At 37.8% G+C, this 12,239-nt stretch overlaps 1 protein-coding gene across 1 annotated transcript; it reads right to left on the bottom strand.

Moving 5' to 3' along the window:
- Window positions 1-530: 530 nt before the first annotated feature.
- BBS12 (Bardet-Biedl syndrome 12) lies at window positions 531-12,137 on the bottom strand. Its single transcript, XM_026499284.4, has 3 exons — window positions 12,003-12,137; window positions 4,542-4,604; window positions 531-2,755 (listed from the first exon to the last, which is right to left on the bottom strand). Exon 3 carries the CDS (start codon window positions 2,743-2,745, stop codon window positions 604-606), a length of 2,142 nt encoding a protein of 713 aa, XP_026355069.1. The 5' UTR covers window positions 2,746-2,755; window positions 4,542-4,604; window positions 12,003-12,137; the 3' UTR covers window positions 531-603.
- Between the last annotated feature and the right edge of the window lie 102 nt (window positions 12,138-12,239).

Genomic DNA, 12,239 nt, shown 5'->3' with positions numbered 1-12,239 from the left:
TTGGAAGAGGATATCCATTATGGGCTCTGAACGACACTGCATACTTTCTGCGTATGCCATGAATGCAAGGACCCGACCTATCTTTACCCAGTCCATGTCTCAGGCTTGTGTTTACACTGAGCAACCTTGAAGCATAAGGTAACAATGCCGCCCTTGGACAAAAAAACAGGATTGTTTCTGGTCACTATAAAAGCAGTCAATGTCCTAAGCTCAGCGTTCTTTTCCATGATACAATCCACTGTGTGTGCAGGATTCCATCACTGGCCTTTTATGCTGCTCTTATGGGGCTCAGAGAAATGGGAATGGATACAAACCAACAGGAAGCTCTGGCTACCACCTGCATTGTGAATAATAAAAGTGCTTTGTCTCTGATCCAAGTGTCTCATGTATCCTGAGATACATACCATGGAATAGTTACAGGCGTTATACCCTGTTAGCTTGTTAGTTGGGTGAAATCTCAGACCCTACAGTTATTGACAGACATCAATAATTTTCTTCTTGGTAATGGCTGGCATTTTAGGCACTATGAATTGGCTACTAGGAAATTTATTATTAGCATGATATATTACAAAATATTATTTCCCAAAGACTTAGCCAATAACACTACAAAAATAAAAAGCCCTCTGTTTCCTGTGAATTTAACTGTGTGTGTCCAAGTCCAGTAATAATTTCACTGTCTGTCTGAAGTACTAATAGTACTAAATCTAAAGCTCGGCGCCATGCCTCAGTCTTTGGTATAACAACGTCGTAAATTCTTGGAATCTGTTCCAGTTTATTTGAAATGCCTGAATTAAAGATTCCACTATTTAGTTTACCATATTCATTCAAGATATAAGATGAAGGAGAGCCAGAGTCTGTGGCATTTTGTAGATGCTGCTGAATGACTGTGCTGGCTTCAAATTCTGATGAGCAATTGGCCGTGTTATATATGAGAGCTGAAAGGTATTTGTGCCATCCATTTGCCAGGCATTTAAGCACAGTTGATCTGTACAGTGCCAGAGATGAGGCCAGCCAAGAGGAAGTATTATGAAGCCATCCTGAACAGACGTGATTTCTTTTACTCAATGATTGCTCTGCAAGAATTTGAAGATGGCTAAGACACAAAAATTCAACTGCACCACCTCCAAGGAAGACCTTTTGCTCTTTTAGAGCATAATAAAGACGATAGGCACAAGTCCAGAACCTATCTTCTTTGGATTGCATCTGTGCAGTGACTGGGCTAGTGAGCACTACTGTAACCAAATTAATTCCTTCTGTTTTTATCATGATTGTGATTATGTTGATATTATCTATGACATCCGAGGGAATACTTCTCCAGAAGGTCACAGAGACCCCATTGCCTACACAGTTTTCATTCACTTGTGTGACGTAGGTCACCTGTACTGCTCCTGAAGCTTCTGCAAAAGCCTGCATCACACTGCTATGCACTGACCCAAGTACCAGCCGCTTACTGTGTATGCACTTTTCAATTAAGTGTTCAGACACATTTCCTTGTACCAGGATGAGGTTCACATTGAACTTAATTAATACTTGTAATACATAATTTGTCCACAGTTCTTCTGAGCTGTCTTGTTGAACCTTCATGCTTTCTAATAGTGTGTTAATATTTGTAGCCTTATTAAATCCTAAGTGGCGATAATTCTCTGTGAGGTCACCCTCGATGAGAATAATCCGGTTAGGTTGATTCTGTAATTCCTTGATCAGAGTAGTATTAGATATTGACACAACAGTGATAAATCCTGGACAGGCACAAGAAAAAGTTTCAGGTACACCTGGTACACGGCACGTGAAGATTCTTGAAATGTCAAACCTAAACGGCATTGTACAGTTGCCTTGCTGCATACTTGCATTCTGATACTGCAGCCGTACTGCTTCATCTACTAATTTCATGCTGCTCTGATCTCCGTGACTCAAACCCATCTCCAACTCTACAAAATCATTACATCTGTAAGTATTGGGAGGAGCTGCACCATGTTGTTCTAGAAATCCATCTTGTTTGTTTATCCACTGATTATTATCTGTTCTATTAAAATGCCTACTGTGGATTAGTACTGACTTTCTATAATGGTTGCCTGTGAGCAGACTGTTTTTCAGAGTTTGAGGATTTTGTACCTTGTTTTTATCGGCTTCAACTTCAGCCTGAGGTCTAAGGAGTTTAGATGACTTAACACGTATCCCAGAAAGATCGTAAATGGTTAGTGATGGAGAGGCAACATCTTTGAGATCATGCTCTTTCTGTAAACCAGTATCTGAAGGGATTTGTAGAAAAGGGCACAAACTGACGCTAAATGTTTCAAGTCCGGAAAATGTCTTTGTGCTATCTATATGGTCAAATACGTTGTGGACAGGTATTTGAAGGGAAACTACTTCTTCAATGCAAGAGTTCAAGCCTTCCGACATTACAGACACTACTAATGAAATGGGGACACCTAAATGGAGACATTCTTCAGCAGCACTGCTCCATGCACCAACGAGAAACAAAAGAGTACTGGTTCCAGTTTTATATGTGTTATTTTGTGCTTGAACTGCTTCATTGAGAAGTTGTCCCACTGCGCTGGTTAAATCCAAACTTTCAAGAAGCCTTACTGTTGAACTGATCAATACACTTTCATGACACTCTGCATCTATAATAAATTTAGATGATTTTAATGGGCCTAGGAAAGTTCTTCCTGTTCCTGCAAATGATGAAAGTTGTTGAAGTCCCATGTGCCTTCTTTTATTTATGATCCTGCAAGCCATCACCATGAATCATCATCTGCAAATAGAATAAAAACTTGGAAATTTATTCAGTGTAATTCATGGTTATAATTGTTTATAAAAGAAAAATCAGATATAGTCCCTGCCTTTGAGGAGTTTATATAGAGTTTCCATTAAATATGGTCAGTGCAATGATAACAGTACTATAATGATTCGCAATATTGCAATAAATTGCGATAAATGATATTGCGTATGGGCATGTGGAGAAGGAACACTTCATCCAATAGAGGGAGTGGATCATGCAGGCAATGATCCTGGTAGTGTTTCCAGAAGAAGGCAATGCCCGAAATGAGTCCTGAAGAATAATTTGAAGAGTTAGCAAGTTGAAGCAGGCAGTAGTAAATGCACATATATGTGAAAAAACACAGTGTATTGGGGTAATGTAAGCGGTTTAGTTTTTTAGGAATATAAGAAAGTAGTAGGAAATGGGAGATGAAGCTCTAGAAAAGGGGTTGGGTCATGAACAGCATTTTGTGCCAAGTCAAACCTGATCCTACGATGGGAACCACGGAAGTGCTTTGAGTAAGGAAGATTAAGAAACAGCTTGATGTAGAGTTTGAAAGCGTGTGCTCTGAATCTAGAAGTCTGGATTTGAACTTGGCTCCAATGCTTACTAGCTATATAAACTTCATCAAGTTATTTAACTACTCTGTCCACATCTGAAAAATAAGGACTGTAACACAATCTACTTTATAGGGTTATTATAAGGAGTAAATGAGTACAGTGCTTAGAACAATGCCTGGCACATAATCCCTTCTGAGTACTACTACTACTATTGCTGCTGCTGCTAGTGTTTTGGATAGATCACCACTCTGATAGCACAGAGAATGAATGGGGTGGGTGCCTCACTGGAGGCAGAGAAGCCAGCTAAGAATCATCTATAGTTATCTAGATAAGGAATGTGGAAGAGGGATGTAGGTGAGAGGATGGATTTGGTTACTGATTAAAATGTAAAGGGGAAAAAAGTATTATTTAAAGGGAAGTTCAAAAGCAATTAGGCTTTTTCCACATAATATTTCAAAATCCACATCAAAAACTAGTAAGACTTAAAAACTTTAGTCCAATAAAAAGAACTTTTTAACAAAATACCCCTTAATTGAAAAGCTGTCTATAATAAAATGACCTATCTCATGAGGCATGAGCTCTCAGTTAAAGGACTATAACTAAAATTGTAGATAATATAAACTTCTCTTCCAACTCCAAGACTTTATAATTCTTTGAATGATATTTTTTATCACAATCTTTTAAATCCAAAATATCAAAAAGCTAGCAATTTAGAGTTTTGCTCTTCATCTGATGAGTTTGTTTCTATAATTCCTGGATTTATCCTTGAAGCTGAGGAGCACCACTATTTGAGATATCTTAAGATCCGGAGGAAGCCATGACACAACTTCCTCAAGAGTAGCTTCCTATAAGCTTTCAAGGACTAAGGAGAAAAGCTAATACAGCCTAGGAAAAGGTATAATGAATTTTTTGAACTCAGGTTCAAATGCTGTTTTGTGAAAATTTCAATTCTATAAAATAAAAATAAACTCTTGATACAATCAGGCATATCCCTAGATGGCATCAAAACATACTCTAGGATTCCAATATTTTAATCCTGAGATCCATCATATCTTACAATTGTTTGATCTTACCATGCTTTCGCTGTCCCTCACCCCTCTCCCCCATATTATCAATTCTCTACTTACCCAGTTAAAATTCCTATCTGTCAATTATTACAATCACTCCCTTGCACGTATATCCTCAAAATCCTTATCTCTCTTTAGGTTCATCCTACTTACCTTGCACGTCCACTAATCTTGATGAAATCCAACTCTGTCTACTCCACGCTTACCTAACTGCAGCTGAAAATAAACAGAAAAACAAACACAAAACACAATCATGCTGGTATCATTTCAAACCTCAAGTGGTCCTTCTTGTTGCTTGGCAATGTACTTCCCCAGTTCATTTATCTTTTTTTTTTCCTTTTTATAAAAGGTTATTGCTTTTTGGGTTCAATTTTTAAAAGTCTTGCCTACTCCTGAATACAAAAGATATTCTTCTATACTTCTAAAAACGTTATGGTTTTAATCTTTTATGTCTATGGATCTACCTATTCTGGATATTTCATATAAATAGAACCACACAATACGTGAACTTTTGTGTCTGGCTTCTTTCGCTTAGCATAATGTTTTTGAGGTTCGTCCACATTGTATTACGTATTGGTACGTCATTCCTTTTTATGGCGGAGTAATAGTCCACTGTATGTATGTATCACTTTGTTTATCTGTTGATGGACATTTCAGTTGTTTCTACCTTTTGACCACTATGAATTGTGCTACTATGAACATTTGTGTACAAGTATCTGAGTATGTTTTCAATTCTTTTGGGTATACACCTAGGAGTGGTCACATGGTCATTTTATGTTTAACTTTCGGAGGAACAGCCAAACTGTCGTCTATAGCAGCTAAATTATTTTACTTTCCCACCAGCAATATATGAGGGTTTCAATTTCTCCACATCCTGTTGTATTGATTTCCTAGGGCTGCTATACCAAATTACCAAAAACTGGGTGCTTAAAACAATACATTTTTATTCTCTCACGGTTCTGGAGTCCAGAAGTCTGAAATCAAGGTATCTGCAGGGCCATGATTTTTCTGAAGGTTCTAGGGAAGGCTCTTCCAGCTCCTAGTTGGTTCCTGGAGGTCCATGGCTTTCAGTAGCAAAACTCAGTATCTGTTTTTCTTTCATATGGCTTTCTTAAAAGGACACCATTCCTTGTATTTAGGGTCAAACCTAATCTGGTATGACCTATCTTAACTAGCTACTTCTATAAAGACCCTATTTCCAAATAAAATCATTCTGAGATTCTGGGTGGACATGACTTTGGAGGGAACACTATTCAACCCAGCATGCTCACCAATACATATCTTCTCTTTTGGCTTTTTTTTTTTTCTTCTGTTTTTATAATAATACACATCCCAGTGGGTGTGCAGTGACATTTCATCACGGTTTTGATTTGCCTTTCTCTAATGACTAATGATGATAAGCATCTTTTCATGTACTGGTTGGATCTTTGGAGAAATATCTATTCAAATCTTTTGCCTATTTTAAAAATGGGATTGTCTTTTTGTTGCTGAATTGTAAGAATTCTTTGCATATTCTGGAAACTAGAACCTTATCAAAATACAATTTATAAATATCTTCTCTTTCTGTAGGTTGTATTTGCTACTTTTTTGATAATCACTTTGATGCATAAAAGTTTCCCATTTTAACGAAGTTGAATTTGTCTATTTTTTCTTTTGTTGCTCATGCTCTTGGTGTCATATCTAAGAATCTATTGCCAAATCCAAAGTCTTAAAGATTTGACCCAGTGTTTTCTTCAAAGAATTTTATAGTTTTACATTTTATATTAAGTTCATTGATACATTTGATTTTTGTATATGGGATGAAGTAGGGGTCCAACTTCATTCTTTTGCATTTGGATGTTAAATTGTCCCACCATAATTTGTTGAAAGACTATTCTTTTCCCAATTAATGGCTTTGCATCTTTGTCAAAAATCAACTGGCAATAGATTTTTGGGTTTATTTCTGGACTCTCAATTATATCTGATTGGTTTATATGTCCATCCTTAAGCCAGGACCACATGATCCCATGACACTGATATCATCACGACTTGAGCCGAAATCAAGTCACATGCTTAACCAACTGCGCCACCCAGGTGCCCAAAGACATTTTTTTGATTACTGTAGCTTTGTGATGAGTTTTGAAGTGAGAGAGTGTGACTCCTCCAACTTAGCTCTTTTTGTTTTAGCTTTTACATTTATATTTATAATTCATCTTAAACTGATTTTTGTAAATGGTGTGAGGTAGGGGTCATTTTGTTTCTTCCTGGATATCCAGCTGCTCCAGAATAATTTGTGGAATAGGGCTGTTTTTTTTGCTTGTTTTTTCATTTCTAACAAGTACTGAAAGCTTATTAAGTATGAGGCACTTTACATGCATTATGTAATATAGTTCTCATAATATTATGAAGTATGTATACACTTAATCTATTAAAAAGAAAAACAGATAAGTAACATACCAAATCTCACAGCTAGTAAATAATAGGTTATGAACTAAAATCCAGATTCGTCTAATGCCAGAGTCCCATGCTATTAACTACTATACAATACTGTCTTCTGGCTGCCCCTCTACCCAATGGGATAGAGATTCACCTTTTCTCCTGTAGAGTCTTCCACTGCATTTTCCACTTCCAAAACTTCTTGCCTTCTTCCAAGCCTGTGCATACCCTTAAAATGGATATGCCCTTTTCCCCCCCAAGCATCAGAGTCTCTGTTTGTGGTTTCCTCTTTATACTAAGTTTAAATCACAACATATTACTGTATGAACGGAAAACTCATAGAGAATTTAGGACAAAAGGAAAAAGTCATGGGCTATTTCAAACTTATTCAAACTTTCAAAGTCTGTATTTAATTTATGTCAAAACAGTTTTCCCAGAGAAGACATGAAATTATTTAAACAAAACTAATCTACAGGCAAAAAGTTACATAAAACTGATCTCAAAATATTCCAATTATTTCACTTATATGTGGAACCTAAAAACAAAACAAACAGAAAAGGCAGAAACAACCACACTGGTGGTTGCTAGAGGGTAGGAGTGTAGGGGATGGGCAAAAAGGGGTGAAAGGGAGTGGGAGGTACAGGCTTCCAATTATGGAAGGAATAAGTCACAGGATGAAAGGCACAGCATAAAGAATATAGTCAATGGTATTCTATTAGCATTGTATGGTGATAATTGGTAACTACACTTGTGATAAACATAGCATAACATATAGAGTTGTCGAATCACTATGCTGTACACCTGAAACTAACATAATATTGTGTTAACTATATTCAATAAAAGGAATAAATAAATATTCAAGAGAAATGCTATTTCAGCATTTGAAGACTCTATTCCAAGTTTCAGCAGCAATTAAAAAAAAAAGTCTTAGCATTCCTAAGTTTAGAAAAGCTCCTAAATGATTATTTTGTAGAGATTAATTAATTAACATAAAATAAAAACTCAAACAAAAATCCCTCATCTTCTAAAAAGTTGAGTATAAAAAGGCAAAGACAGTGAAGAGGATGGTGAAATAGATAATTTCAAAGATAAAAAGCATCTCTGGTAACTTTTCTTGCCATTGAATTGACACACTCTGATTTTTGTTCTGCCATACCTCAGCACCAACGTTTTCCACAAACAGCTGTTTTATTATTGGGTTCCCTAACAACTTTACTTGCCTGCTTAATGTTTCTCTAACTTTCTAAGTGTGTAATAGAAGCACAGTCATACTACTTCACTGAGTTTTGACATCAAAAGCATCCTTCTTTTCCTAGTATCATGTCTAGTCTTGTTTAAGGCATTTGGTTTAGAATACCAAGACATGGAATACTTTTCAGGAGTTGAATTTTTAAAAATATTAATATGGGGCTCCTGGGTGGCACAGCGGTTAAGCATCTGCCTTCGGCTCAGGGCGTGATCCCAGCATTATGGGATCGAGCCCCACGTCAGGCTCCTCCGCTATGAGCCTGCTTCTTCCTCTCCCACTCCCCCTGCTTGTGTTCCCTCTCTCGCTGGCTGTCTCTATCTCTGTCAAATAAATAAATAAAATCTTAAAAAAATAAAAATAAAAATATTAATATATTCTGACAGGTATGATTAGCTTTTTTCATTATCAAAATCAACAGTTTGTGTATCTCCAGTCTATTCCCAATATAGCATTCTAATCATATTCCATTATTTAAAAACCTTCAATGTGGAACATAAAGGTCTTTACTCCTTTGTCTGACACAGGAGCCCCTTTAAAAAATCAGCTCAGAGTCTTTCACTCCTCTACTCAAAATCTTGCAAAACCTTCCCATTTCACTAGGAATGAAAATCAAGGCCTTAATAAAGCCCTAATAATCTACACTCCTCCCTCTTACCCCTCTGTTTCCTACTACGCTATCCTTCGAGCACTCTGCAAGTCATGCTCCCTAACTTAGAGTTTCTGTTCCAGTTATTCCCTCTTTCTGGAATGTTCATCCCTGAGAAATCTATTGCTTCACCACCTCTAAATATTTACTCAAATTTACCCTTTTCAATGAGGTCTACCCTTGAGTACCCTATTTAACACCACAAACTCCTCTTTTCCCTCTACACTTGGATTCCCTTTAACTGCTCTACTTCCTTTTTTCCATAACACTTACCACCTTATAAAGTAGTACACAGTTTACATATCTATTTATTATTTATTGATCATCTCCCTCTGTTGGAATGTAATTCCCAGGAGGACAATTTTAGTCACTGAGGAATCCTACATACCAAGAATATTGTCTGACACACTGCTGACACTCAATAAATATTTGATGAGCAAATGAATGAATGGTTCTCACAGTATTTGCTATCTTTAAGTACAAAACTGACAAGATTAAACAGATGCCACTGTCAGTATTACTCCACCAAAATTTAAGTTTCAATCACCTTTAGAGCTGACATGATTCCTATTTGGCACTGTCTTAGTTGAGACCCCCTTAATTGCTTCCAAAATGGTTCCTCCTTCACATGGTTGTCAGAATTATTTTTACAAAGCACAAACCTAATCAAAGCACTCCACTGCCTAAAAATATCTATCTCAGAGATTGAAATCTTTACTCCTTAATTTGACATAGGTGTCCCATAATTGGACCTCAATGTAATTTATGACTCATTTTCCACCTTTCCTTATAAACCCTATGATCTTGCCACACTAGAACATACATTTATTTTCATTTTTACACATGCTATATTCAGATTTGAATATCCTCCCTTTCTTCACCTTGGCAAATGCTACATATCTTTCATGACCCAAGACAAATGCCACATTTTTTAAAAATCTTATTTATTTATTTGAGAGAGATAGTGAGTGAGAGAGAGCATGAGTGGGGGGAAGAGCAGTGGGAGAGGGAGAAGCTGACTCCCTGCTAGCAGGGAGCCTGACGCAGGGCTCCACATTTTTGATACAACCTTCTCCAGTGCCCCAGAAAGTAGTGTCTCCTGCCTGTGCTCAAGCACTTTCTACACACATCTACTAAAGCACTTAGCATCCTGAATTTAAAACTCTGTATTTATGTCCATGCCTTTCTCCCCCACTAATCTGTGGGTTCCTTGCTTTTATTCATCTTTATACTCTACACTCAGTTCCTTTCAAACTCACCCAATAGTTGGCACAGTAAAGGACATGTGGAAAGCATTAAGTAAATTTAGTAGAATTAAGAGTGCCAATGGATTTAATATTTTCCTAGACTTATTATTATTATTACTACTACTACTAAGGTTTCACAATACAATTGGATTAGTAAGAGCTATTTTTCAAGACTAAGTAGTTCCTAGACCCAAGACCTAGAAATTGCAATCTGAGGCTATAATAAAAAAATCATTTTTGCTAGAAGTTAATTTCCCAAATATAAGAGCCTAAATCATAAAGTGATATAAAAGCAGATTAACATATTACTGAGCCTTTTAATTGCCATAAGAACAAAATTGATCTAGGTTAGAATTCAGTTCTGTATATTTGGTCACTATTCACTTCTGGGTCTCAGAAATCCCCTCAATATTAGTAGTAAAGATGAAGTAAATGTCCTTGAAACTCATCAAGAGCAACTTTCCCGGTGAGACTAATGGCCCGAAAAATCAAAATACAATTAACCCTTAAACACCAGGGGTTCGGGACCTGGACTACTGCACAACTGAAAATCCAAATATAAATCCTGACTCCCCCAAAACTTAACTATTAATAGACTACTGTTGTTTGGAAGCCTTACAGATAACAAAAAGTAAATTAATACATATTTTATATGGTACATGTATTATATACTGTATTCTTACAATAATACCTTAAAAAAATTTTTTTTCAGTATCTCTAGGCTATAAAGTTCAACACGGAGTTTTTTGAAATTGCAGCAAATCTCCAAAAGAATCCATGTATAAGTAGGCGCGCACAGTTCAAATCCTTGTTGTTTAAGCGTCTACTGTATTATAATTGAGTGAATGAACATTTTACTTAATTCACAAAATATCTTGAACTTGCATAATTTCTACCGGAACAATTTTATACAGAAAAATTACTTCTAATATTAGAATAAACTTACCTATTTTCCAGAATTCTAATGTGTTGTTTATCTATGATTACAAAGCTTGGGTATCTGACTGGCATATAATGTGAACCCGACAGGATGATGGTTTTGGAAAACGTACCATGCTTCTACATACTACAGTATGAACAGTGATTTGGGAGACTGCTTCAAGAATGTACTTTGTACTTGTACATTTTTCCTGCCCTGACTTCAAGGAGATAAGTGGGATGAAGAAAAAAACAAACAACAACAACACTGGGCAAAAGTTAACGTTCCTTTTAACTGGAGAATGCTGGAGAATCCAGAATGGTTTTTGGAAAAAAGTACTTACTTTGCAGAAGGTACTGCAGGAAGCATAAAAAGAGTCCTGATGTGTAAGGAATTAGAGTTAGAAGTTTTAAAGAACTATCGCCTCTTCATTTCCACCAGGAAGTCAGACGTCCACCTCATTCTCTCCCCCTTTAGCTGGTCTCCGACCAGATTCACGACTGGACAAATCAAGTCTGGCCCTCTGGACAAGAATTTGCTTTGATTTACAGGAGTTACGGGCTTCTAAATCTCGGCAGTAACTCAAGTCAAATGGATTATCAGGCTATGTCTGACTCATGACTGTGGATCTATACTGGATATGGCTGGAAAGCCGGCCAAATCTTGGGATTCAACCACAGGAATGGCTGAGGGTGACAGTGGGGTAGGTGTCTGGTCGTGACAATGGTTGGAGACAAAGTCCTACCTGGCAAATAAATACTACAACTTTGGTAAAAACTCTTCCTATGCAGAGAGGCTTGGTGCATCCCAACACCCATTCTGCCCCCATACCCACTTCCTTCCAGCCATTCGGCTAGCGCGCCAGAATCCCTCCGAACCAAGTACGAGGGAAATGCTAAAGGTCAAGCTCCAGACACTGCGGAGGCTGAGAAATACCTAGCGGCCCATGGAAAGGTCAGTCCCCTCCACTCCGTTAATCCCAGCCGGATGGCAAACCAAAACTGGACCAATTTACCCGGCCCGCCAGGCCCTTCATTCTCATCCTTTTCCGGCGCACGAAGAGGTCAAAAAAGCAAATAAAGACTCTCCGCGTCTGCACTAATGCCTTAGCTGTCGGTGGAAGCATCTCGTTACTAACCTCGCTCTCTTCTCCATCTTCACGCGAGGGTTCAGATCCCAGCTTCCCACCTCAGACGACGTTCCGCCTGGCGCTGGGACAACGAAGCACCGGGACGAAGACGCCCCCTTCTCCGCCCTCATCTTGCGCATGTGCGAAGCAGAGCCAGCGGGGCGGATGGGTGGGGCTGGTCGCTAAGATACAGACGGAAAGTTCTGCTTAATGTCCGCTAGGAAAGGCAGAGCGTTACTCTATTGG

The sequence above is a fragment of the Ursus arctos genome, unplaced genomic scaffold (genome assembly GCF_023065955.2).
Source record: "Ursus arctos isolate Adak ecotype North America unplaced genomic scaffold, UrsArc2.0 scaffold_11, whole genome shotgun sequence".
NCBI lineage: Eukaryota > Metazoa > Chordata > Mammalia > Carnivora > Ursidae > Ursus > Ursus arctos.
The sequence above is the reverse complement of the archived record's forward strand: the minus strand, read 5'-3'. Positions and strand labels throughout refer to the sequence as shown.